Source organism: Pyrus communis, chromosome 11 (genome assembly GCF_041283825.1).
Source record: "Pyrus communis isolate YQ-2024b chromosome 11, ASM4128382v1, whole genome shotgun sequence".
Classification (NCBI taxonomy): Eukaryota; Viridiplantae; Streptophyta; class Magnoliopsida; order Rosales; family Rosaceae; genus Pyrus; species Pyrus communis.
The window spans coordinates 31,561,373-31,587,958 of NC_142575.1; the positions used below are offsets into that span (position 1 = coordinate 31,561,373).

Consider the following 26,586-nt stretch of genomic DNA (forward strand, 5'->3'; position numbering starts at 1 on the left):
AATCTGCATCATAGTGCATGAAGATAATTACCTTCAATCGCTGCAGTAAAGTATCTTCTGCTCCTATAGATGAGACTGATGAGTATGCATTTCGTTAATTTGACCATTAATCTGGTCAACCTTCCACATTAAGTGCGGTCTTATCTTATATTTTGGTCAACAAGTGCACTCTTATTCATGAGTGAATCATCTACCCATGTTAGTTTCACTCTTTAATCAACTAAATCCTTTCACTCTTTAATCAACTAAATCCTTCTCATTTCTTAATACATAATTCAAGGGTGTGGCACAAGTAACAACTATTGCAAAGGGAATTTTGTCCTCAATATGTAAGACATATTTTCTTCATCAAACCATCGTATTTTGTGCAATCGATAAGAATAAATTATGCAAAACAAGATCCTATAAGTTATTATATGGCCTAGGAGTTTGAAAGTAAAACCTAAAGAGAAATGTTTATGGGGAACTCTCTTGAAGTGGGACTTTTAGACTGTCTGTCACCTTACAGTTTAACGGCATTTATCGTGTCAATATTATAAGACATTGTGCAAAAAATATGCAGTTGCAGAGAATTCATGGAGAGTCCCACTTTTGAGAAAATCCCCTTAGCATTTCTCAAAACGTAAAACAATATTCCAATTAAAAAAAAAACATAAACCCAGATGAAGTTTGACCATTTGTTAGAGAAAAATGAACAAATGAATCTTGTATAATTCCTAGTAAATTCTTTGGTTTCTTCCTGAAGAAGATGTTTACATGTTTCATGAATAATCGGGACATTAAGGAATATCCAGAAAGACATTTAGGGAATCGATATGATTCTATCTCTGTTCACTCTGTTTGAAGAAAAGAAAGATCCCAAAAAATTAATATTTCTTTTAGTTGTTGAATCTCTTTTTGATTGATCAATATGTGATATTCTAAATACTCATTACTAATAGAATCGAAATGATCTGTGGATTGATCAGAAACTGAAACAAATAGTGTCCAATTAGGCCAAGTCCAAGAGTCCAAGTTCCATATCAACTTGGGTGGCCACATAAAAGAAATCAAGTACATAAAAGAAATCAAGTGATTGGGTTATCACGTATATTAGCATGGCCCAATTGGAGTACATGCAACATGCAAAATATCGTCTGTATCTTTCTCCACACGTGTTAAATCAGGCGAGGTAGAACGTAGAGAAAAGATAAACATAGTCAGTTAGAAGTTTCTTTTCAACACTTAAAAGTATTATATTGAATATGACCTCGGATGTTCCAACGTGACCTTTTTAATTTATCGTGGGGCGTCGAAATTGTTTATGCAGAAAAAAATCACAAGAAAAATTTATGTAGAGCATCCGATATATTTCATATGATAACTCTTATAAAATATAAATACATTTTATTTTAGTCACATTCAACTTAATATTGATTCCTCATGTATTTTAAAGATTGATCTAATCAGACAGTCTATCCAAACTTTCGACCCAATTTATCTCAACGCACAAACATTCAAACAAATTGCAGAGCGAATAAGATGATATTGGTGTTCAAGGCCATGCAAAATTAAATAAAATAATAATAAAGAGGACAAACTGAATATTTATATTTTTTTTTTGGTCGGATGAAATCTCCAAAATACACCTTATTTAATTCAAAGATTAAGAAAAACCATGCTCAAATCACTTATTAATCCGACCTAATCCAATCTAAATTATAATTAACTAAAGTAATCATGCACCATCAACTGGTTCTGATCTTTCTCAAAGCTGTAAATCACAGAAGTTGCTTCTTCTTTTTCTTCAGATGGCTGCTTCACAATCGCCCGGCGTTGGTCCTCCTCCATGAAAATCAAGAGCCGTCCGTCGCTCCTGATTTTGGTCATGGTGAATCTCGGCCGTCCGTTCCCGTTCAGCGTTGACAACAACGGCGGGAAGTCCCTCCTCATTCCGTCGCGAGCTGCTGCCATTGTCACAGCTAGGAGTAGTCGCACACTACTTTTATTATGGGACTAATTTCTCTCTGGTTTCTCATATCACGAAAAGATAAATAGTTCTTCAACCCTTTTGCGCAAATATTTATAATGATTTTGATTCGTCTCACTTTGTTCTAACATAAATTACAAATTTATTGTATCGGTTTGGCTTTTCCTTACTACTTAATTTACTCTCCTAATTAGATTTGGAAGGGTGTTAATGAATTACTTGGCACCACTTTAATTACTAAAATAAATTAATTGTAAATGTATGTGCCAAAACATAAGTGAAGTATGTATGTAGGCTCGATAATTTTTTGCACAGTTATTATGACCCAATTAAACAAAATGCAATTACAAAGGGCTAGCTCTATCAAAACTTAAACAAGAACTTTCATGTCAAGTTACAGAATGTACATTTTTTTTTAAATCTTCTCGCAACGTGTAAAGTTATGTAATTAGAGAGGTAGAGATAAAAAAAATCTGCATACTATTATAAGTTTATCTTCATCACGTAAAAGCTTTGTATTGAATGCGAGTTTATGTGTCCAAAGATAATTCGTTGATGTATTGTTGATGTACAAAGCAGTTTACGATCTATAGCCAAACCTCAATTGAAATATCTGTATAGGCGTGCCCCAAAATTTTCAAAGGCATCTATTGGCTGTACCCAAAGTAATTCGTGGGGAAATTCTCTATATCGTTGTACTTAAAAAATGTTACTAAATATCATGTATTTTGGTCGTACTCAATTTTACGTACGTTTGTTTAAATTAAAGTGAGAATTGCCTAAGAGCATCTTCAAAGGAAATGTCAAAATGCCCAAATCAGCAATAACAGTAATAAAAGACAACATTAATGTTTTCCAATCAAGAAGCCAAATCTGATGTGGCATAACATAAAATGACATCTCTCCCCCTTACTGCTAAATTTGGCAACACTTTCAGATTTTTTTAAAATTAATTATTAAATGTTTTTTATTAATTTTTATTGGTTTAAAGCATTATCCTTTCTTTTCATTCACAATGCAAAGAAAATATTTATGAATTTTTATTTTATGTTTAAAATTTGGCATATCGGTTGGAGAACAAAACTTTAAAAGTTGTCAAAGTGCCACTTAAGCCTTCAAATTTAAATATTAGTTTAAAATTTGACATCTCCTTTGAAGATGGTCTAATCAAGTAACCCCACCAAAGTTTCTGTTTTCTCAAGGAACAAAAATTACCAATTATACAAATTCAAAAAGGCAGGCCGAATATAATTATGTGAAAACATCCATATACAACTTATGAAAATCGAACAATTAATTCGACCATCTAATGTAAATTATATGTAATTAATCAAGTAAAGTAATCGTGCACGGTCAATTGGATGTGATCTCGTTCAAAACGGTAACACAGGTTGCCTCCTCGCCTTGTCGTTTTTTTACAAGCGCCGGCGTTGGTTCTCCGCCGCGAAATCAAGAGCCCTCCGTCGCTCCTGACTTTGGTCATAGTGAATCTCGGCCGTCCGTTTCCGTTCAGCGTGGACAACACTGGCGGGAAATCATTCATCCTCCTCCTCACTCCTCCTAGAGCTGCCATTATCACAACATTAATTGTGTACAAGATTAATATTAACTAGATTTTGTAAACTAAATAACATGAAAACTAATGATTGGATTATTACTTAATTGTTAATAAATGTACTTATTTTTTATTAGTAACAGATCATTTAGTTTTCAAATTTAGTGTACAAATTTAGTTTACCTATCATTACTCTTTTGCCCTTAAGGGATCAATGTTCTCCTCCACATTTTGCTCTCCAAATCGATGTTGTACTTGCCGTGTAATTCTGTTTAAAGTTCCGTTAGAGTGATGATGCGACACTTAGGTTGTCATAGCACCAAAGATTTTTAGAGGGAAAATGCTAGGGAGATCAAATTTGCAAATCAAATGACATGTCATCAATAGGAAATAAGCATGTTAATCAACATTTAAGTAATAATTTAATTATCAACATTCACATCATTTAGTTTACAAAATTTGGTTTAGAAATTAAGTCTCCACATTACCCTTTTTCAAAGTGATGTCAACTCATCATTAGTAAGAAATGTAAACTATTGCAATATATACGCATTTCCATGCAATGGCGTGCATGTTCGTCGCTCATCATTGGTATCATTTAATTTAGAGATTTTTTAATACGTTGAGAACATGACTCTAGACATCAAGTGACATAATACAAGTGGTTAGATACTTGAAAATAATAAAAAAAATCCAATAACACTTGGCGTATCAGACCATGTTTTCGGTACACAGAAAAATTTCTCCATTTAATTTATGTATTAGTCTTATGTATTAATTTTTCTTAAGCTAGGATTGTTAATTAATTGTTTGGTTTCATGAGTTATTCGTGCAACAGATCAACTTCAAAGATACGGGTAGAAAAAAGTTCCTTGGTCGGTAGTCTACCTTTCGAGAAACTTAAGGCAAAGGCTAATTAATTTAGGAGAAGACTTAGAACATCGTTTCTAAACGACTCAATCAAATTTGGCACTCACCAATCACCATCACGTTTTGATTCAACTGTTTGAAATTGCCAACGAATAACAATTTAATTAAAAAGATAATTAGAGATGAAGGAAGACCGATAAATTTGGAGATTGAGACTTGCACAAATGCAATGTCTTAAAAGACAAAATTTTTCCCCTACTTGTGCTAGTAGTTCGGTAGGCATCTGTCTCTCAAAATTCAACAATCATAATCCGAAGTCGAACAGCTGCAATCTTCAGACTCTGACGAACTTTATATATTTCTTTCAAGACATGACTCGAAATTGAACAACAAAGAATGAGAGAAACATAATGGGAAAACCTATTTCTCAAGAGTAAGAATTAACTCTAATTTTCTACCCTAAATGCCAATGGTTTCATGAGTTTATATAGAACACAAGTACTACTTATTAAAAAGATGTAATTTTTTTATTTATAATAATACAATTAGTTAGAAACTTTTTATTTTATTTTAAATCTAGTCAATTGGACTATAACACTTGGTGTACCGACCTATTTTTCCGGCACATTGAAATTTTTTTTTCTATCACTCATATATGCTAATTATAATTAACAAGTGATTAATGCTGAGTTATATGAAATTTAGAAAATTCATTAATAAATATATATACTGTATAAAAGAAAAGACCCACTCACAAATAGTTGCGAGGTCGCAGCCATTTGAACGAGTAAATATGGATCGCCTATGTTAAACATACCTAAGCATAATAAGGGGACTCATTAGTAAAACTCAACTAAAACAATTAAATTTGTGAAAATAGAGTGTGGATTTGGAATCAGGGTGTCGAAATACGCTAAAAGGGGTCCCAGACAAATTTTGTAAAAAAGTTAATGAAAAAGTCAACAGTCAACCCTAAAAAGTCAACCGAGCCGCCTCAGGCGGTCAACTACAATAAAACTTGGGAATTTCACTAAATGAATGTCAAAAAGGGACTCGGAACATCGAAATTAGTTTAAGAGAGTTTCTGAGAAAATTTCGAAAAAGTCAAGAGAAGATATTCCAGAGAATATGTCAATAAATATTCCTGGAATATTCCATTTGGTAAGTCGGCCGTGCCGAATCCCGGGCTCGGATCTAGATCCGGGCTGTGGATCTTCCCTTTTTTTTCTCGGGTTGGATTGACCTGTTGGGCTCGGGGGTTAGCCGGACCCAACGAAGGAGAAAGTTGGAAACTGGAAAATTTGGCCGGGAAACTTCCCCGGCTCTGTTCACCAAACTTCTCAAAACTACTCAAAATGTACACCAAAACACAATCTACTAGGTTTCAAAGGGTTTTCGAACGTTACCTTCACTAGAATTGACGAGATCTTTGTCGGGAAACTAAAATTCCTCGCCGGAGCTCCTTGGCTCGACGACAGAAACTAGGTTCTCAGGATTGATGTCCATATAGGGCAGTGCCGGCCCTGAAAGGGTGCAATAGTTGCCACCACATAGGGCCCCCAAATCGAAAGGGCCCCGATTTTTCAAATTTGCATGCATTTATGTATGTATAGTAATATGTATAGAATATTACAAACTTGAGTCTTAGTGCAACTGGTATTATTGCTTCTTTACAGCGGCCTAGGAAATGGGTTCAAAACTCGTCTCCATCACCTTTTCAGTTTATTTTTATTAAATGCACAAGCTTTCACAAAATAATATAAAAATTTCACACAATAACATGAAAATTCGAACCTTGACCCTCTAAATAGTTGAGAAAAAACAATACGCCACCTTTCCACTTATTGATTTGTTAAATTTGTTTGTGCTATTAGAATTTATAGAAGTTCAATTGAAAACTAAAATTATTTTTTTGAACAAAAAAAAAAAAAAAAAATTCTTAGTGCTTTTTAGGGCCTCCAATTGGCTTTCGAACTGGGTCCCTGAAATCTCAGGGCTGGCCCTGATACAGGGTGCTTGTGGTGTTTGAAAACGAGAAGGGTTGGTGGTTTGGGTGGTTCACTGGAGAAAGAGTGGTGGTGGCCGCCGTTGTTGTTTTTGTCGGGGAAAAAGTTATTGGAAAGATGAAAGAGAAAAAGCTGAGAGTTTGGAGAGAGGGACACATGGCAAGAGGGAAGCAGAGAGTTGTGAGATGTGGGCCCCACGGACCAAAAATAAATTAGTAAAATATTTAAAATACTCAATAAAAAATATTAAAATAATAATTATGAAAAAAATTTAAAATATAAAATAGTAATTTTGACAAAAGTATTTTCGGATTCGTAGTTCTGTAAAATCTTCGTCGTCACTACGAATTCGATTCCGTTGGTGCCTACGCATTCATATTGTCGAGTACTTTGAAAAAACGGTAAAATAATAGCTCGTACACATCATGAAAAGACGATCAACGAAAGTCAGCAATGTTGCCTCAAAAGGCATTTTCGTCAACTCACTTCTTTAAAATTAATAAAATCGTAAAATTAGGGATGAGTTGTTACACCCAATGCCCTACTAAACATGAATAAACGTCGAGGAAAATTGTAATATGTTCTATGAAAAACTTTATGGATTATTATATAAGTGTTTTGTTAGTAAATTCTTGAGGTTTTTAGTTGTAACTTTGTTGTTTGAGGATGCCCCCATTCTTACAAATTTCTGGCTTTGTCCTTGCTACTTGTGGTTGTAGTTCGGTAGACATCTGTCTCCCAGAATTCAACAATCTATAAATCCGAAGTCGAAGGGCTACCATTTTCAGACTCTGACGAACTTTATATATTTCGTATTTTCAAGACACAACTTGCAATTGAACAACAAAAAAATGAGAGAAACATAGTGGGAAAACCTATTTCTCAAGAGTAAGAATTAACTCTAATTTTCTACCCTAAATGCCAATGGTTTTATGAGTTTATAAAGAACCCAGGTACTGCGTATTAAAAAATGTGACTTTTCAATACTAAGTAGACATCATTTGACTAATGGTATACAATGGTCTCTTTCAGTGGAAAAGATACGTGTACTTCTTGAATTAATTGGAAACTCCTAATTAATTGATTACCTAATTAATTGATTAAGACCACATTATTTAACTCTAATGCTTAATTTAAGCAAATTAGAGCGGATGTGTACTCCTATGAAATCAAGTTCAAATTCCCCTTCTTCGAGTTTAAGATTAGATTAAGCTAAAATATCTATACATATAAATAAAAGGGGTGTGATATCCATACACTCCATTTTACTTCTCACACACCCCTTAATAATTTATGTCCATTAATCTTCTTAATTTCATATGATCCGACGGCTGAAAATTAAAAAGGTGTGTGAGAAGTAAAATGAGATGTGTGGATATCACACCCCTATATAAAATCAAAAGAAGACTATAAGCGTAATCAAATTGACTAAATGAAATCGAGTTAAGAGTAACCCTTCTCGTAAATCGAGTTGGACTTCCCCTTCACATACACTAAGTTTGACTTTCGCTTACGGTAGATCAAACTCAAACATCACTAGGGGAGATTTTTATTGTACCGGAAATACATAATACACCAAGTATAATAATACAATTAGTTAGAAATTAAAAAAAAAAAAAATTCTAGTCAATTATATATGACGTTTAGCATACGGACCTGTTTTTCCGGCACTAAAAATTTCTTTATCACTAGTATGGGCTAATTAACAGGTGATTAATGCTGAGTTAAATGAAATTTAGACAATCAAAATTGGGTAAAAAATTATACATTCTTCTAAATTTCTTGATCATCTTCTTCCACCAATATCTGTTCATCATCTTCTTGTTCTTGATCAGAATCAGAATTGTAAGAAATCCCAAGTTTCTTGCTCACGGTGGCTCCGTTATTAACTCCACCGCCTGCGGCATTACTACCGGTGCTCCTCCTCCAATTATCAGCTGGAACAGCCCTGGGGCGGCGGTCCTTGTCCATGTAAATCAAGAGCCGTCCATCGCCCATTCTCACTTTCTCGACAATGAATCTAGGCCGTCCGTACCTGTTGAGCGTCGACAAGAATTGAATTGGCGCCAAATTTGGCGGGAAATCCCTCGCCGTCACCGACCTCTCTGTTTTCAACATCCCCGACGTCGTTTTCAGTACTGATGTTGCTGAAGAAGACGACGATATTAATCTTGTTGACAGTAAGCCGTCGTCGTCCTCCGCCGTGAAATGATCGCCGCTCTCGGAGCCTAGGATTTCCGTACTCATCTTCAAGTCAAAGTCCAACCTCCGACTGCCACAGCGGCCGCCGCCTCTGCAGCTAGCGTAGTAACGATCCTCCTCATCTTCCCGTGAATCTTGACCGTCCGTTCCCGTACCGACAATCCCATAATTTCCAATGCCACCACCCAACAACTGCCTCCGCCTGTCAGAATATTCAAGAAAACCAACACTACGGCGATTATTCCGACGGTCACGATCGTCGCCGTCCTCACCTGACGATCTTCCTCCTTTCTGCGGCGGCGGGTCCATTTGCAGTAGCTTTGGTTTTCTTACTGCTATCTTTCATCAACTTCCAAGACTTCATCCCCCAATTAATTATCTAATTAAGCAGAGCACAATTGTTAATTAAGCATTCTTGCATGCATTTCTGCTGTCAACAAACAAGGCTTATCAGACTAAGTGGTGTCAGCGAATCATTGAACGCCATTATGCTCGATTTTGCGCAAAGTCACTCGGTTTAATTTCCACTATCTTCTCTTTATATATGGATTTAATTTATGGTTTATAATTTTTATTTATTTAACTGTATCAGTTTTAATCACCAACTAACTATATGTACTGGATACTCTGCTGCTTCAACATCCACCAACGCCGTCGTATATTGTCTCTAGCCTTACCTCCGCCGCAAGAACAACCACAAAGCGCCACCGCATACCGCCACGCCCTTGTCTTCCAAAGACGGCTACGCCGAATTGATGGGTTAAAATGGCCTGATAGTCCACATCGTCGTTGCCTCCCTCTGTAGACTCTGTTTAGCCTCTCTGCTTCTTCTATTGTTTTGAGAAAACGGTGCAAAAAGAACGGAGACCCCCCAACGAATGATCATCTGGGAAGTTTAGTATTGAATTGTCATGCTATTACGTATCAAAGTGAATTCTTCATGTTTATCCACAAAAGAATTTTGTTGCGGTTAATGTTGCTCGTTTGAATTTGTCATGCAGTTTGGGTCTAGTTTTTCTTAGCAAACTCCTCTTTTTTGTCTTCTGTTGCTAGTTGTAGATCTACTGAAGTTTCGTCATCTCAAAACATTTTCATGTAATCTTTGTTTTTCTTTCGAGCTTGTCCTCCGTTGTCAATAACAAAAAAAAAAAAAAAAAAAAAAAAAATATTTCAACTGGTAAAGACAAAATTACCATTTTCCCTATATGGGCATAATTGTCTTTTGGGCGTTAATTAGTGTTCTACGTGCGACCTCCGTTGAAACCGAAGCGCGCTGTTTCTCTGTTCTTCTTCTCCCTCGCGATCGCCCCTCCCGAACGACATGACCGACGACGAGCTGCTAACCAAACTCGATGACTCCACCAGAAACGCCACGCGTCACCAGATCGACGCCCTCCGCTCCATCCTCGACCAGAACGGCTCCGTCGCCTATCTCCAGCCTTACCTCCCGCCCCACAATACGCCGCCGGACGCCGCCGCATTCCGTCGCTCCGTGCCGCTGTCTACCTACGACGACTACGCCGAATTCATCAATCAAATGGCGGACACTCCACATATTCATCATCAACAGCCTCTCCTCTCAGTCGATCCACTGCTCTGCTTCTTCTACAGGTACAATACACATATACGTACATATATAATCACTTACTGCTTTGATTCTTCATCAATCGAATGAAAAATCGATTCTTTTTATTTGGGGTTTTGAAGCTCCGGGACAAGCTCACCGAGGCCAAAGTTGATACCTTACTTCGATTCCAAACTCTCCAAAGGTGCCTCCTTTATAGCTCACCAGGGCGGTTCTGCAATTCTCAGAAGGTATAATTTTTGAAAAAAAAAATTATTGAATTTTACCAGTAGTTTGCTCTTCTTTTCTCGAATTTCTTATGACTTAATGATTTTTACCTGTAGATTTGTAGCTTTTATTTATTAATTTTGTTATGATATTTGGATTTTGAGTAATGGGTTTGTCTTAAAAATTTGCACTAGGCTGTTTCCTCCGAGGCCCTCAGTGAATAAGATAATGTGGTTTATATATGCCGACAATGTGACAACTACAAGAGGTGGTTTTAAGGTTATGGCTGCTTCGACATACCCTTTGCAGAGTGGCAATGCAAATTGGTCTCAGCTTAGCTTTATTTCGAGTCCCCGGGAAGTCATTCTCGGGTCGAATGTTGAGCACCAGATGTATTGCCATCTCCTTTGTGGCCTTAGGAACTGTGATTCAATCGATGCAGTTCGAGCCCCTTATGCAATAGGCTTGATCAAAGTGTTTCGCCTCCTCAAGTCCAAGTGGGAGCAGATGTGTAATGACCTTGAACACGGGATACTGAGTTTGGAGATTGCTGATGTTGCTATGAGGGATTCTGTTGTTGATGTCCTTGGAGGGCCTCAACCGGAATTGGCAAAGAGACTTCGGACAGTTTTCGAGGGGAAGAGTTGGAGTGGGATTGTGAGCAAGTTGTGGCCAAATGCTCGTTATGTTAAGTGTGTTGCTACTGGAAGTATGGAGCAGTATTATCCGAAACTTAAGCACTATGCAGGAGAGATACCTCTGTTAGGTGGAGACTACTTCGCTTCGGAATGCTGTGTGGGTATCAACTTGGATATTATGCAACCCCCTGAGAAAACTAAATTTGTTTTGCTTCCAACTGCCGCCTATTTTGAGTTTCTTCCATTCGATATGAACGAGACTAATGATGCCGGTACAGAAACGGTCGATATTTCTGGTGTTGAGGTGGGGAAGATGTATCAAGTGCTTGTTACTACTTACAGAGGATTTTACCGGTACCATTTGGGTGATATAGTGAGAGTTGTTGGTTTTTATAATTTGTCTCCGGAAGTTGAATTTGTGATGAGAGCACCTAAAGGCCCAGGTGAGATTATAACCGAGAAGGACTTGATGTCTGCAATGCAAAGTTTCCAGCTTATGCTTGAAAATGCAATGGCAACGGAGATTACTGAGTTTGCAAGTTTTTTAGATACTGAGTTGAGCCCAAAACAGTTGAAGGTATTTGCAGAAGTTGGAGAGAGATGCATGTTGTTTACACAGGAGAAGATAGAGGACTCGCTTGTAGTTCTTAGGAGGTGTTGTTCCTCTGTCGAGGATGGTTTGGGAGGCATTTACAAGGTGCAGAGAGATAGAGGTGAAGCAGGCCCTTTGCTGTTATATGTTGTAAAGTCCGGTAGCTTTGACAGACTATCACAGGTAGCCATCGGGAATGGAGCACCAGCTAGTCAATATAAACCACCCAAGATCATAAGAAATCGTGAAATTGTTCGGTTGCTTGAAGAATCTGCTCTTGTTACGATTTCCTGAATTATTCATTGGGAAGATAATACAACAATTACTCTTGGCAGGATGAGCTCTGTTGCTGTACGATTGGACACCAAATTACAGACATAGCGTACCATTTCATTGTTGTAAAACAAATCTAGTAATATTTGTTCGATAACCAGGATGTATGCTACTCTGTTTATATTCTGGTTCTTGTTACTTTACTGCTCTTGCGTGGTAAATAAAAGCATTATATATATATATATATATATATATATATATATATATATATTACAACAAACATAGTTCTATCATGAATCAATTTAATTATCTAAATAAAGCAGTCCATTTTCAATGAGAATTTCGGACAACAGTTGCCTTTCATTTCTTTGGTTCCTTTTAATTGTTAATTTCTCCTTGGATTTGTTCCAGGGTTTTTCCCTTTGTTTCAGGTACAACAGCAATCACGAACAACACAGCGAGAACATTGACCACTGCATACAGAATGAAGGTACCTGAAAATCATGCACAAGTAAGTTAACAAATTGCTTTATAACTTTTATTAGTAACTACCATGTACATTTAGATAGCTTTATAAGTTTACTGAATATTACTCCTTACGACGTAATTAGAACGGAAGATGTTAATTCTATTTACCATATGAGTTCCAACTCATAAGAAAGTTGAAAGTGTAGGAACACAGCCATGCACCAACCCAGTTCACTAACGTTGTTAAGCTTCCGGCCTGTCCTTTAATGTTTATAGGGAATATCTGTAGAGGATAGAAATTTTCTATAGATTGGTGACTTGATCAAGACAACGATTGATGGAGAAATGAATAAATCTTGCAAATCTTATATACCTCCGACATTATAACCCACGGAACTGCTCCCATCCCTATCGAAAAAGATCCTATAAAGATCTGAATTCAGAAACTAACTGTTAGCTAAAGAATGTAAGGAGAAGAAAATACATGAAAAAGATAGTTTTCAAACTGATCTGCATGGATGAGATAAAGGAGTTACTTACCAATATGCCTGCTACAGCAAATATGGGAGCTGCATCGCGTGCCAGTTCATGAACCTGGTAAACAAAGAGCTCTCTTGTCATCGTTATGTTGGATAAAGCTAAACACGAAGATTAGGGTCAATGTTCGAGGATTACCTTCAGAAAGAATGAAATGGCAACGAGGACACAGCCAAGTATCAACCCGGATGCAGAAGCCTAGAGTAAATTGGGGACAAGTTAAAACTTCCGCGTATGAATAGGAATCTTTCTCATAAAATTCTCAAAGAACTAAAACTGTGCTCTGACTTACCAAAATTAGAGGTTTTCTTCCCGCTTTATCCATCACGGCTGCACCAAGGCCAGTTACTACAACCTGTAGATCAGAACCAGATCAAGATGCTTATAACTGAGAGAAATTGAAATATTCCAAGAGTTGTCACAGTAAGCATGTAGAACCTGAAGAATGGCATAGGTTATAGTTCCGATGTCTGGAGAAAATCCTGAGGCAGAAAACAATATCTTTCTTAAGTGAGTGATTCAGTTTGCACTCTGGAAAATGAAAAGGATACAGACAGGTATATTGAAGTTGTATATATATACCTGCTTGCTCAAATATATCACTGACATAGAAACAGACCCCGTTGATTCCCCCCAATTGTTGACAGACCATCAACCCGACTGCAATCTGAAACAAATAGAGCAATTTGGCTTGAGGGAAAGAACAATAAAATTGACTGTACACAGGGTGTAGGGAGAAGTTCTTACAATGACCGAGCGCAAGTATCTCCTTTGAAACAAATCGAGCAAATTGGATTGAGGGAGCCGATCAAGAGTTGCGATATACTCCTGCCAAGGTATTACACAGTATTACTTTAAATATATGATCTTCGAAATGCTCAAACATATTGTCATTATGGTCTAGGAGATGGAGAGCAGGTATTAAAAATAAGAACCTGGATTTCTGCTGCTTCATCAGATATGTCAGCGTCTTTGCCGCGAAGTTTCTGCAGCGCTAATTCAAACTCTTTCCGGCGTCCTGTCTTTGCCTGCATCCATGATGAAATTGTAATGTATGTCTTCTTTTTATTGAATGTTGCCATCAGATAAACAGAAAATGCAAAAGAGTACTTTCTTACCAACCATCTTGGAGACTCGGGAATGAAAAAGAGACCGAAAATGATCACAGCACAGGGAACAATTCCTGCAATCATCGCACAGGTGAGCACTCACTTAATTACATATCATAGGGTGTTCTAACTAAAAGCATATTTTGTCTTAGAAATTCACCGATTAGTGCTAAAGCCCGCCAATGCACTACTACCCCGATAATGAAGGAAACGGACACTCCAGAAACAATCATTAACTATAAAATGCGAATAGGGCAATGTTAGTTATGGTCCAAAACACTTGCAGGTATCACGGAATTCATTTCTCATTACATGTTTACCTGATTTACAGCAGTTAATCTTCCTCGAAGATTTTTGGGCGCAATCTCAGCTACGAAAACAGGTACCTTATTACAATCCACCCATTATTCCATCAGACTATGTTGATAACATGTGTTGAATCTTTAAATAGTTATAGTTTGGTGTACAAAATACTCAATTGCAGAAGAGGGTGATGACTCACAATGTACGAAAATGCTCCACTTCCGTACCCAGTTGCCACTCTTCCGATGTCCAGAGACACAGCCCCCTTCAACAGAAAATGATAAAGAACACGAATAAGGTCAAATATTTACTGAGAAGGTAAAATCACAGAGAAATTCCAGCAGTAAAATTGGTACGAACCTTGGAGAAGTAAATAGCAAGCCAGCCTGCAACACAGAAAACACAGGACATTCTCAAGGCCTGCATACAATTTTACAGTATTGATACTGTTAGACGGCGAATATCGGTGAACCGAATTAGGTGATGTCTATATTCGACATAATTTTCGAACTCATACCCCTTTTCGACCAAGAAAATCAGTGATCGGCCCGATTGTGATAGCACCTATCATTGCACCGAATGTCAAAATGGAGCCAAACATTGAATACTGCATACAGATGCACAAGAAGGTAAGATTTTCAGTTTTCAAATCCATAAATTATGATGCAGAATGTTTACATCTTTTCTTGAATCGAAAACTTCTCCCTATGGTTACTGGTAGCGCCTCAGAGATCGAAAGCAATGGCTCAACAGCCATGAATCTGATTGAAACTGCCAGTCTGCCACAATGCATATTTTCATTCATTCACTACATTAACATGCATGCATTTTGTGTAATCCTAATCACATTCATACCTCTGCTAATGACAAACCAAGATCTTTCATGATGCCAGACTGAGTGGGCGACGAGTAACCAACCTGGAAGAAGTCATACAGAGAGTGTCAGAACCAAAATACCAAAACAACTCGCCTGTCCAGAGATCGCTGCTGTGGGAACGAAAACCTGAATAAATCCTAAGCACTTACGCCGCAACCAAATTCATAAGAGCCGCAGACTGCAACAAATGTGCTGAGGTAAACCATACATTGATCGCCTTTGGCGCTCCCATGACCTGATCCATCTCCATCAGCCGCTTTCACTGCCCTCACCAGCGGCTCTCTCATCTCCTCCCGTGCAGCATTCTTTGATAGATCTTCAATGGCCATGCCTGCCCGATTATACGACTCTCCGGTACGTTTATGAATCTTTACAAATGTCAAAAGGAAGGAAGATTCAAACCGAGGTCAGAAGGGATGTAAAAAAATTCTAAATTTTCGACGAAAGTATCATTTTCGAGCTTCTAAGTTTGATCTAAACTGCCTCTTTGATGACATTGTTTCTGTTTCTGTTTCTGTTTAATAAGTTTGAACAAAGGAGCTCAAAAGTAGGCAATTCTGGTGCTCAATTAGTTAAAAACTTGACTTGCTCAAAAGATTGCTACTAATTGTGTATTTGCTGACAAGGCAGTGCATCCCAGCACCAATCCTTTTAATAAAACGACGATAATAATAATAATAATCTTTGCCGTTTTGAATTTGTTTGCAATTTGCATGCAAATAATTAAGGAGACATGTTTCCACTTCCAGATAAGCATGGCAGAGTTGGATAATGTTAAAAACAGTCGGTTTCTACAATGTTTTCGAAGGCGGAACACGGAATACATGCAAGTTTTAAAAAATGCTAGGCGCTAGTCGGTCGGAGGCAGAGGTCTAGGGCCTCGATATCTACACGAGGACTAGGCGGTTTTTTTTTTATGTTTTGATTAAATTTATTATGTAATACTATTTGGATACATAAATTATCAAATAAAATGATATATAGTCTATAAGGTATCAGAACATATTGGAAACATGGGGCTCTTAAAATTTAACGAGTGTTCATCCGAGTATTCAACAAGTCTCTTAAAATTTATTGAAAAACTAAAATGCAAAATAAAAGTTAATCTATTTTCTATCTAAATGAGAATCACTACTTAGGCGGGTTTAGGTGGATTAGGCGGGCGCCTAGCCAGGTGGATGCCTTTTCTTATTCAAATGCCTAAGAATAAATCAAGGAGGTGGCCAGTCGCCTACTTAGCGTCTAGACAGGGCCTAGGTAGCATTAGGCAGAAATTTTAGAACAGTGGACACTTAATATTATTGTTCTATTCAAATTGAACATATCAACATGTCGTTCACTTTTCTTTTAAAAGTTAAAACACTAACAACATGCAAAAAAGACCCCGATCCAAGAGAAAATAACATGGATGTCACACGTTTAAGTTTCTCACATGACTGGATGTGATTGGTTTAAGATATTGTAGGTAAGTTCCGCATAAGCGCAAATAAGCCGTTTCCTTTTTCTCCTTTTTCCCACAGGTGAAAATTAATTTTCTGGTCCATTAATGGTTAAACAAAAGGCAAAACGAAGCAAATAAATAATAAAATATCAAACATTTCTTGCAACAAAAGAAAACCTAATTCTGTCGCGAATTGGTTTTATTATCTGGGAAAATAGCAGCACAATATTCTTCTGGTTTTCAAAGATTTCATCTGCCAAGTTTCTGCATTCATTTGTCTAAATTTTCACGCAGAATTACTGCAGTAAACAAATGCTCCTCATTTCTTTTCGTTTTCTTCCTTTTGTTCTCTACTTGTTAATGGCTCCTTGAATCTGTTCCAGGGTTTTCCCTTTCGTTTCAGGGACCATCGAAACCACGAAAGCCATGGCCAGTGCGTTGATTGCGGCATACAAAACGAAGGTGCCTGAAAATCGCGTGCACGTAAGTTATCAGATCTTATAACTTCTGGGAGATTTATAATCTTAACCTTAAGTATTAGTCTTTAGTTCTTGTTGTGTAACAAGAAAGAAAAATGTAGTCACCGTAGGAGCTCCAACTCATAAGATAGTTGAAAGTGTAGGAACACAACCATGCGCCGAACCAGTTCACCAGTGTTGCTACGCTTCCGGCCTGCCCTTTAATGTTTATCGGGAATATCTGCAGCAGACAGTAAATTTGTTTAGATTAGCAGCATGATTGGTAATTAATGGATAGATTTGTGATAAACTTAGATTTTTATGTCTACCTCAGACATAATGACCCAAGGAACTGCTCCCATTCCTATCCCAAAGGATCCAATATAGACCTGAATCCGGAAACTAGTTGTTAAAGAATGCAATTACAATAAACGAAAACCCGATGTTAAAGGAGACTGATCTGTGTGGATGAAGTATTTCAACGAGGCTTAAGATTTACCAGAATGCCGGTTACAGCAAGTATGGGAGATGCCTTGTGTGCCAAGTCATGAACCTGGTTCACAAAGTGCACTCTTTGTCAGGTTATTTTCGGATAAATCTAGAGCATTCTATGGTAGGGTGAACAATGAAGGCTGAGGATTACCTTGAGAAAGAATGAAATGGCAGTCAGGAGAGATCCGAGTACCAAGCCAGATGCAGAGAGCTAGAGAGAAAAAATAAATTAAAACATATTGGATAGGAAAAGGAATCTGTCTCAGAAAATTCGTGGAACTAAAATCACGCACTAGCTTACCACAATTAGAGGCTTTCTTCCGGCTTTATCCATCACGGATGCACTAATACCAGTAACCACAACCTGTAAAAACAGAACCACTTCAAGACAGTTCTTACGGAGAGAAATTAAAAGATTCCAAATGCTGTCACAGTAGGAATTGAGAACCTGAAGAACAGCAAAGGATATAGTCCCAACGCTGGACGAGAATCCTGACCAATAACATCAAGATTTCAATTGTAGGACAAGATTATTTGCTTAAGTAAATGATTCAATTTGCACTAATGGAGATAAAAACAGACTGAACGTAAGTTGAGTGTTGTAGATTGAAAACATATAAAGTAGTAGTAGTAGTGTCAGAACGCAAAGATGTACTTTCGAAAGTATGGCCTTTTAACCTGCTTGCTCAAAAATATCACTGACATAGAAACCAACCCCGTTAATTCCCCCTAATTGTTGGCAGACCATCAGCCCGATGCCAATCTGATCAAAAAAAGAAACAACCAAATGGAAAGCGAACTCAAACGCAAAGAAAGATAGAACTGACTATAGAAATGGAAGAGAGAAGCTTACAAGGACTGAGCGCAAGTATCTCGTTTGAATCAAATCCAGCAACTTCGCTTTAGGGAGTCGTTCAAGAGTTGCTATGTAATCCTGTCAAGGAATTTCTTAAAATAACCGATCATACGGATGTTCTTAAGATACTGTCATGTAGGTTAGGAGATGGGAACCTGGATTTCTGCTGCTTCGTGAGAGATGTCAGCGTCTTTGCCACGAAGTTTCTGTAGTGCAGCTTTGAAATCTTTATGGCGTCCTGTCTTTGCCTGCATTGATAATATGACTTCATTTCGTTCAATTTTACCTCTGAATGATTAGTAAAAAGTAAAATAAAAGTAGTTTCTTACCAACCATCGTGGAGACTCGGGAATGAAAAAAAGACCGAAAATAGACACAGCACACGGCACAATTCCTGAAATCACAACACAAATGAGCCCTGTGCTAATGTGTTAGATAACATGGAGTTTAAAGAATACAGTTGTCTAAGTAATTCACCGATTAATGCTAATGCCCTCCAACTTACTACTACCCCGATTATGAAGGAAACAGAGCTTCCAACACAGATCATTAACTGAAAAAAATGAATAAGAGAAGTCAGATATGAATAATCGGTGTTGTTTCTCGTTAGCTTGAAGTATTGCATTTCTTGTTACATGTTTACCTGATTTACAGCAGTCAGTCTTCCTCGAAGATTTTTGGGTGCGATTTCAGCTATGAAAACAGGTACCTTAACATGTTTTGAAATATCATCTATAAGGTACTTATAAGTAATTTTTCGGTCTCAGAAAATACTCAAGCTATAGAGGAGAGTAATAGCTCACCAAGTACGAAAAGGCTCCCATTCCGTATCCACTTGCCATTCTCCCAATGTCCAATGACAAAACCCCCTTCAAAAGCAATAAGATGGAAAGCATAAATTAGGGCCAAATCTTCGAGGAAAATATTCGTTTAGTAGGTAGAAGTACAGAAAAGTTTCGGGTGTAATATGAACCTCGGAGAAGTAAATAGCAAGCCAACCTGCAACACAGAAAGCAGAAGACATTCTCAAGGCCTGCATACAATTTTACGGTGAAGATATTGTTAAACAGCGAATACCAGTCGAAACAGAATTCATTTCCTGCTAAAACTTCTGAACCCAAAGCCCCAATTCGTACCCCTTTTCGACCAAGAAAATCCGCAATAGGCCCAATAGTGATAGCTCCTACCATTGCACCAATTGTCAAAATGGAGCCAACCACTGAATACTGCATACATATGTAAAGGAAGAAGAAGAAACTTCAGCTTTTGAAGTTGTCAAGATGAATCAAAAGCATTAGGGAGCTGCTATTTTCGCTCCAGAAAGTCATCCTGCACTCTCCCTATGTAGGTCTGCTTCACGAGCAGCGTCTGGAGACTGAAAGCAATGGCACATCAGCTATACATACCTCTGCTAATGTTAAATTAAGATCTTCCCTAATTGCAGACTGGGTTGGTGACGAATAACCGACCTGGAAGCCATAGATTTACTGTCAGAATTTACCATCCATAACAAGCTAAAGAAGGAAAAAAACTGCAGAATAAGCACTTTTTTTTTCCAAGCAGAATAAGCACTTACACAGCATCCAAATTCGTAAGAGCCACAGACAGCAACAAGTGTGCTGAGATAAACCATCCATTGATCCCCTCTTCTGCTTTCACCAGCCATGAGTGGTTCTCTTATTCCACCATCCATGTCTGCCCTGGATTGTATAAACTCGAAACGTCTCGATGAACTAGTATAAATGGCAAAGAGAAAATGATTCAAACAGATGGTTTGTGTGAGCAAGAAACTGTGAAAGAATGGAAACCATGAAATTTTTATCTTCTTGGACAAAATGGATGTGAATTTATATGCAAAAGCATCTTTTTACTCTTTTATCTTTTTCTGAACTCATGAAATTTTGATGCTCTCCCTCTAACTGATGCTCTTGTTTTTTAGTAATTAACAAAGCTTTAAAAGTAAGCAATTCTTGTACTCAAGTATAAGCTGACAAGGCAGGAATATTATATGGATGGTGCTATCCACACACATCCTTTTATCTTTTACACACTCCTCTCAATTTTTAGCCGTGGATTGAATGAATTACACAAAATTAAAAGACAGAAATTAACAAGTGGTGTGTGAGAGTAACTGATGCTCTCCCTCTAACTGATGCTCTTGTTTTTTAGTAATTAACAAAGCTTTAAAAGTAAGCAATTCTTGTACTCAAGTATAAGCTGACAAGGCAGGAATATTATATGGGTGGTGCTATCCACACACATTCTTTTATCTTTTACACACTCCTCTCAATTTTTAGCCGTGGATCGAATGAATTACACAAGATTAAAAGACAGAAATTAACAAGTGGTGTGTGAGAGGTAAAAATGGTGTGTGGATAGCACCATCTTATATTATAAGGCCAAATTTCTTTTTGGGTCCTTGTAGTTTGCTCCGAGTTCCATTTTAGTCATGTAGTTTCGCTTCTACCAATTGACCGTGTAGTTTACCAGATGTTGCAATTTGAGGACAACTCCTTTTATATTCATTTTCTTGGCAGAGAAATTACACGACCATGTAGAGTGACATATTAGAAAAGAGACGAAAAATGCGTAATTAACTTGAAATACTATTAAAGTGGCACTTTGTTAAGTTGTGCCATCATAAGTTCATATAATTCAATTTGTTATACTTTTCCATTAAATAAAACATGATGTTAGTCTGTCAGAAGGAGGACCTACTTCCAAATGAACAGGGTGAGGCATATATAATAATTGCATATACGCAAGAGAAAGTAAATCTCATACGTTTAGTAAGTGATTAATATTTAGAGTATTTCCAAGAGAAAGTGAATCTCGTGAACTCTTACCACAAAAAACAAAAGAAAAACTTGTCTTCCAAGATTATGATACTCGTCGTTAGGAATGTATGGGCATAATCGGTGTGCAAAACGGAGTTAAAATTAATTAGAGCTCATTTGAGACTTAGTTTTAAATTACTAAAAGCGCTTTTAGAGAAGATATTTTTAGGTTCCAAAAGCACAAGTGCTTCCTGGAAGAAGCACATAACTTGCATTTTAACTAAGGAGCACATAACTGGTGCTTTTTATAGGAAACACTTCAAGTATTTTTCTAGAATTAACTTACATTTTAACTAAGGATTGGTTTCAAGAACGGCCAAGTTTTGAACCCAAGCTAGCTCTGCCGCTAGTCACACAGATAAATATGAGAGGAAGGATTGATATGAAATTTATCTTTAAAAAGAGATACAATATTCTTTTTGTTTCTTTGAAGATTTCATCTACAAAATTGCTGCATTGATTTGTCAAAATTTTCACTGAAATTTACTGCAACGAATGCTCTTCGTTTCCTTCCTTTTGTTCTCTACTAGTTAATGGCTCCTTGGATTTGTTCCAGGGTTTTCCCCTTCGTTTCAGGTACCATCGAAACCACAAACACTACGGCCAGAGCGTTGATTGCTGCATACAGAATGAAGGTACCTGAGAATCGCGCACACGTACGTAAATTATCAGTTCAAATAACTTGCTAGAGTCATAGTGGCAAAGGAAAATGTAGTTACCGTAGGAGCTCCAACTCATAAGATAGTTGAAAGTGTAGGAACACAACCATGCAACGAACCAGTTCACCAACGTCGCTAAGCTCCCAGCCTGCCCCTTGATATTTATAGGGAATATCTGCGGCAATAGAAATTCATTTAGATTAGCGAGATGATCAGTAATGTATGGATAGATTAGGGTAAATCTTGAAAATTTTATATACCTCAGACATAATGACCCAAGGAACTGCTCCCATTCCTATCGCAAAGGATCCTATATAGACCTGAATCAGGAAACTAGTTGTTAAAGAACGTAAGTACAATAAACGAAAGCACGATACTAAAGAAGACTGATCTGTGTGGATGAAGTATTTCAATAAGGCTAAAGATTTACCAGAATGCCGGTTACAGCAAGTATGGGAGATGCCTTGTGTGCCAAGTCATGAACCTGGTTCATGAAGTGCTTTCTTGTCAGACTATCGCTAGATGAAAGGAGGTGTTAGGGTCAGCGGTTGAGGGTTACCTTCAGAAAGAATGAAATGGCAGTCAGGAGACATCCGAGTACCAAGCCTGATGCAGAAATCTAGAAAAATCGAGAAGAGTTAACCTTCCGAATATGAATAGGAATTAGTCTCAGAAAATTCCTAGAATTAAAACTAGCTGTACACTAGTTTACCAGAATTAGAGGCTTTCTTCCGGCTTTATCCATCACAGATGCACCAATGCCAGTAACCACAACCTGTAAAACAAAACCGCTTCAAGATGCTTCCAATGGAGAGAAATTAAAAGATTCAAAGTACTGTAACAGTAGGAGGTTAGAACCTGAAGGATAGCAAAGGATATGGTTCCAACACCAGGCGAAAATCCTGCCATATAACATATAGATCAAGATTATCTGCTTTAAGCCATTCAATTTGCACTCGACAAGACGAAAGATACAGAAGCATACGGTGAAATTATAGATACTGAAAACATAGATTACAGTAGTATCAGAATTCTAAGTAGGGCCTTTGTACCTGCTTGCTTAAAAATATTGCTGGTGTAGAAACAGACCCCGTTAATTCCCCCCAATTGTTGACAGACCATCAGCCCAACCGCAATCTGATCAAACAAAAAAGCAATGTCAAGGAAAGTTACTTAAACTTAAAGGCAAGAAAACATAAATCCGAGTATACAAAAAGAAGCTTACAATGATCGACCGCAAGTATCTCTTTTGAAAAAAATCCAGTAATTTAGCTTTTGGGAGCCGTTCAAGAGTTGCTATATAATCCTGTCAAGGTACTTCTTATCTTAATATATGCGATCTTCCGAATGCTACTTTCATGTAGGTTAGGAGATAAAGAACCTGGATTTCTGCTGCTTCGTGAGAGATGTCAGCATCTTTACCACGAAGTTTCTGCAGTGCAACTTCGAAATCTTTCTGGTGTCCTGTCTTTGCCTGCATTGAATATGAAGTCACATTCCTCGTCTTCATTTGGTTGAATGTTACCACTAAATAATTAGAGAAAAGAAAATCAGTTTCTTACCAACCATCTTGGAGACTCAGGAATGAAAAAGAGGCCGAGAATGGTCACAGCACATGGAACAATTCCTGCAATCACCACACAAATAAGCTAGCTGCTACTGTATTAGATAACGCAGGGTTTTCTGATTAAGCACGGTGTGTCTAAGCAATTCACCGATTAATGCTAAATCCCTCCAACTTACTACTACCCCAAATATGAACGACATGGACCCTCCAACGCAGATCATTAACTGAAAAATATAAACGATAAACAGACAAAGTTAGATGTCATCAAAACCGATTATTCTGTTGTTGAAATAAGATCGGTATTGTCGCTAGTTAGCTTCAGGGATTGCATTTCTTGTTACATTTTTACCTGATTTACAGCAGTTAGTCTTCCTCGAAGATGTTTGGGTGCGATTTCAGCTACGAAAACAGGTACCTTATTATTAACCACACAATATTGCATCAAACTCTGCTAGTACCTTATTATCTATATGGTACTTAAATGTATTTTTTGATCTCAGAAAATACTCAAGATGTAGAAGAGAGTAACAGCTCACCACGTATGAAAAGGCTCCCATTCCATATCCACTTGCCAGTCTCCCAATGTCCAGAGACAAAACTCCCTTCAATCACAATACGATGAAGAACATATATTAAGGTCAAATATCGGAGGACAAATATTTGCGTAGCAGGTAAAATGACACGAACCTTCGAGAAGTAAATAGCGAGCCAACCTACAACACAGAAAGCACAGGAAACTCTCAACGCCTGCATACAATTTTACAGTGAACATATCAGTAGAAACAGAACTAGTTTCTGAACAAGTGTATTCAGGTTAGTTTTGCAAATTCGTACCCCTTTCCGGCCTAGAAAATCAGTTATGGGACCAATTGTGATAGCACCCATCATTGCACCGAATGTCAATATGGATCCAAACACTGAAAACTGCGTATAGATCATGCACAAAAGATCTAGGTACAATTAGAAGTAGAACTATTTGTTGTATTTGTATTTATTTTGTCAACTTTCCGATGTAAGGCTTTTCGATTTCTTCAACAATCTCAACTCATGAACCATTCATTGTATTTGTATTCCTACATGTTATGATCACTTTCCATACCTCTGCTAATGTTAAACTGAGATCTTCCCTGATGGCAGATTGAGTCGGCGATGAATAACCAACCTGGAATCCACAAAAGAGTGTCAGAATTTACCTTCCAAAGATCCCAAATTTTTCTGTGCACCAATGAAGAGCTAAATGCTACTGATTAGGAAAAATGGCTGAAATGATAAAAAATTCTTACAAATCCCAATTGTTGAAATGAGTACTTTTCAGTATTTCATCGATATGTCGTCAATATTTGTAAAACGATCATTTCAGTCGATTTCCCTATTAATTAAGCACTTACACAGGATCCAAATTCAAAAGAGCCACAAACTGCAACAAATGTGCTGAGATAAACCATCCATTGATCCCCTCTGCTGCTTCGATCTTCACCGTCCATTTTATTCTCCACCACCCTCATGAGTGGCTCTCTTGCTTCCTCCTTCTGCACATCCCTCTCTACGTTCTCTTTGATGGCCATGTCTGCCTGAATTTTACAAACTCGAAACGTCGCGATGAACTTGTGCAAATGGAAGAGAGAAACGATTAAAAGAGATGGACTATGTAATCAAGAAACAATCAAATAATGGAAACCAGTAAATCTTTATCCAGTAACATCATCTTTTTTTTTATTTTTCTGAACTCGTAAAAGTTTTGATCTGCACTGACACTGGCTTTGTTGATTTGAAGTGTCTAACAAAGAGATAAAAGTGAGCAAATCTTGAGGACAAGTAGTTATAAACTTGACAAGGTATTGTCGTCTTTTTGCGCGTCACACGGGGATAATTTTTTCAGCAAAATGCCGGAGCGCGTAGGGCTGTTGGGCATGACACGTAGATGTATAAGTTGCTCTGCTCTGATACTATGTTAGAATGTTATTATTTCTTAAAAACGAATATAGACAATGGGTGGAGGGGCTAACGATATTTGAAGTTCTTATGCTAGACTTCCATCCTTCGATGTGATATGGCCTTGGCAAGTTCATGTAATTTTGTTTTTGTTGCTTTTAGGACGCATCACGAAGCTAACAAGGGATACCGATGTAAGCTCTTGAAGAACAAGTTATGGAATCCACCAGATTTTTTGTTGAAAACCGAAAAGTTCGTTTAATTACTGACTGAAAGATGAGATTACCTTGGAAGCCAACTACTTAAATAACTTAATCACAACGCCATGAGGAAGCTCAAGGGCCTTAGGGAAATAAACTACATCAATCAGGACAAGCCTCGCAAATTGTCGATAGAATGCATGACGTGTCATGACTTGCATTCTGCCAACACTTCGCAACGCTTGTCATGTTGTGGTCAACATTGATGTTCCGGCGTGCCACGATGCGAGGGTTGTCGTGTCAAGACAAGTCATGACATGCATTTTCAAACACTTTGACACGCTAACCCTCGCATCTTGGTACGTCAAAACATCATTGTTGGTAGGCGTTACCCATAAAGGAAAAAACAAAATTGCATGGCAGTTCACCTTCCTTAGCTTTACCTTAACGACATCATTTGCTTTCGAAATTCTCCTCCAATAAACTAGCTCTGCCACTCACCGATCACGTACATAAGCCTGTCTTTCTCTCCTCTCCAAATTCTTAGTTTGAAATTCTTAAATTTTCCGAGAAACCAAGCGGAGCATTAAAGTTTATAGAGAGAATGCATGGCGTGTCATGACATGCATTATACCAACAATTCGTGACGCTTGTCATGTCGTGGCCAACAACAATGTCTGATGTGCCACGATGCGAGGGTTACCGTGTCAAGACAAGCCATGCTAAGAGCACAAAACGTCGGCAAAATGCATGCCATGACATGTCATCGCATGCCAACAACGATGTTTTGGCGTGCGGTTCACCTTCCTCAGCTTTACCTTAACGACTTGTTGGCTTTCCAAATTCTCCTCCGATAAACCGGCTCCGCCACTCGCTCTTTCTCTCTTCTCCAAATTCTTAGTTTCAATTACCTAAATTTTCTGAGAAACCAAGTAGAGCATTAGGGTTTATAA

At 37.7% G+C, this 26,586-nt stretch overlaps 4 protein-coding genes and 1 long non-coding RNA gene across 12 annotated transcripts; 2 read left to right on the top strand and 3 right to left on the bottom strand.

Annotated features, from left to right (window-relative positions):
• The first annotated feature begins 9,823 nt into the window (after positions 1-9,823).
• LOC137742320 (putative indole-3-acetic acid-amido synthetase GH3.6) lies at positions 9,824-12,100 on the top strand. The gene is made up of 3 exons (XM_068482161.2): positions 9,824-10,213; positions 10,310-10,417; positions 10,589-12,100. The coding sequence occupies exons 1-3, from the start codon at positions 9,924-9,926 to the stop codon at positions 11,916-11,918; spliced, it is 1,728 nt and encodes a 575-aa protein (XP_068338262.2). The 5' UTR covers positions 9,824-9,923; the 3' UTR covers positions 11,919-12,100.
• An 82-nt stretch (positions 12,101-12,182) lies between these two features.
• Positions 12,183-15,520, bottom strand: LOC137742318 (sugar transporter ERD6-like 7). The gene is made up of 18 exons (XM_068482159.2): positions 15,341-15,520; positions 15,170-15,232; positions 14,832-14,921; positions 14,675-14,734; positions 14,514-14,579; positions 14,332-14,397; positions 14,172-14,247; positions 14,021-14,085; positions 13,838-13,930; positions 13,650-13,730; positions 13,485-13,569; positions 13,341-13,384; positions 13,195-13,257; positions 13,041-13,100; positions 12,906-12,959; positions 12,739-12,798; positions 12,534-12,648; positions 12,183-12,391 (listed from the first exon to the last, which is right to left on the bottom strand). The coding sequence occupies exons 1-18, from the start codon at positions 15,518-15,520 to the stop codon at positions 12,276-12,278; spliced, it is 1,437 nt and encodes a 478-aa protein (XP_068338260.2). The 3' UTR covers positions 12,183-12,275.
• LOC137742319 (uncharacterized) lies at positions 12,269-15,670 on the top strand. 4 transcript variants are annotated; one of them, XR_011069381.2, is made up of 6 exons: positions 12,269-12,408; positions 13,636-13,738; positions 13,988-14,102; positions 14,343-14,393; positions 14,496-14,943; positions 15,208-15,670. It is a non-coding gene; the product is annotated as an uncharacterized LOC137742319 (long non-coding RNA). The 4 variants fall into 4 exon arrangements; XR_015953298.1 differs by lacking the exon at positions 12,269-12,408 and adding an exon at positions 13,334-13,459; XR_015953299.1 differs by lacking the exon at positions 12,269-12,408 and having other exon boundaries at positions 13,600-13,738; positions 13,861-14,102.
• A 1,085-nt stretch (positions 15,671-16,755) lies between these two features.
• On the bottom strand, positions 16,756-20,278 carry LOC137741880 (sugar transporter ERD6-like 7). The gene is made up of 18 exons (XM_068481581.2): positions 20,015-20,278; positions 19,845-19,907; positions 19,575-19,664; positions 19,412-19,471; positions 19,242-19,307; positions 19,082-19,147; positions 18,916-18,991; positions 18,768-18,832; positions 18,594-18,686; positions 18,436-18,516; positions 18,261-18,345; positions 18,031-18,074; positions 17,884-17,946; positions 17,734-17,793; positions 17,590-17,643; positions 17,420-17,479; positions 17,217-17,331; positions 16,756-17,098 (listed from the first exon to the last, which is right to left on the bottom strand). Exons 1-18 carry the CDS (start codon positions 20,129-20,131, stop codon positions 16,983-16,985), a joined length of 1,374 nt encoding a protein of 457 aa, XP_068337682.2. The 5' UTR covers positions 20,132-20,278; the 3' UTR covers positions 16,756-16,982.
• Positions 20,279-21,640: 1,362 nt separating this feature from the next.
• LOC137741878 (sugar transporter ERD6-like 7) lies at positions 21,641-25,424 on the bottom strand. 5 transcript variants are annotated; one of them, XR_015953683.1, is made up of 18 exons: positions 24,890-25,424; positions 24,601-24,663; positions 24,336-24,425; positions 24,189-24,248; positions 24,038-24,103; positions 23,851-23,916; positions 23,650-23,725; positions 23,497-23,561; positions 23,316-23,408; positions 23,160-23,240; positions 22,987-23,071; positions 22,793-22,836; positions 22,647-22,709; positions 22,494-22,553; positions 22,365-22,418; positions 22,195-22,267; positions 21,995-22,109; positions 21,641-21,914 (listed from the first exon to the last, which is right to left on the bottom strand). XR_015953683.1 is itself a non-coding variant. In XM_068481580.2 (18 exons), exons 1-18 carry the CDS (start codon positions 25,064-25,066, stop codon positions 21,802-21,804), a joined length of 1,410 nt encoding a protein of 469 aa, XP_068337681.2. In that variant the 5' UTR covers positions 25,067-25,419; the 3' UTR covers positions 21,641-21,801. The 5 variants fall into 5 exon arrangements, 3 of the variants coding, with proteins under 3 accessions (XP_068337681.2, XP_068337680.2, XP_088536630.1); XM_068481580.2 differs by having other exon boundaries at positions 21,641-21,893; positions 22,195-22,254; positions 24,890-25,419; XM_068481579.2 differs by having other exon boundaries at positions 22,195-22,254; positions 24,890-25,407.
• Positions 25,425-26,586: the final 1,162 nt, after the last annotated feature.

Coding starts and splice junctions, on each gene's coding strand:
- LOC137742320 (XM_068482161.2), top strand. CDS start 9,924: ATGACCGACGACGAGCTGCTAACCAAACTCGATGACTCCACCAGAAAC. Junction 10,214..10,309: donor CTGCTCTGCTTCTTCTACAG/GTACAATACACA, acceptor GGGGTTTTGAAG/CTCCGGGACAAGCTCACCGA. Junction 10,418..10,588: donor GGTTCTGCAATTCTCAGAAG/GTATAATTTTTG, acceptor AATTTGCACTAG/GCTGTTTCCTCCGAGGCCCT.
- LOC137742318 (XM_068482159.2), bottom strand. CDS start 15,520: ATGGCCATTGAAGATCTATCAAAGAATGCTGCACGGGAGGAGATGAGA. Junction 12,799..12,905: donor TTGCTGTAGCAGGCATATTG/GTAAGTAACTCC, acceptor TTCTGAATTCAG/ATCTTTATAGGATCTTTTTC. Junction 12,392..12,533: donor TATGAGTTGGAACTCATATG/GTAAATAGAATT, acceptor CATGATTTTCAG/GTACCTTCATTCTGTATGCA.
- LOC137741880 (XM_068481581.2), bottom strand. CDS start 20,131: ATGGATGGTGGAATAAGAGAACCACTCATGGCTGGTGAAAGCAGAAGA. Junction 19,472..19,574: donor ATTTTCTTGGTCGAAAAGGG/GTACGAATTGGG, acceptor AATTGTATGCAG/GCCTTGAGAATGTCTTCTGC. Junction 19,148..19,241: donor TGGGAGCCTTTTCGTACTTG/GTGAGCTATTAC, acceptor AAACATGTTAAG/GTACCTGTTTTCATAGCTGA.
- LOC137741878 (XM_068481579.2), bottom strand. CDS start 25,066: ATGGCCATCAAAGAGAACGTAGAGAGGGATGTGCAGAAGGAGGAAGCA. Junction 23,072..23,159: donor GATACTTGCGGTCGATCATT/GTAAGCTTCTTT, acceptor TTGTTTGATCAG/ATTGCGGTTGGGCTGATGGT. Junction 21,915..21,994: donor TATGAGTTGGAGCTCCTACG/GTAACTACATTT, acceptor CGCGATTCTCAG/GTACCTTCATTCTGTATGCA.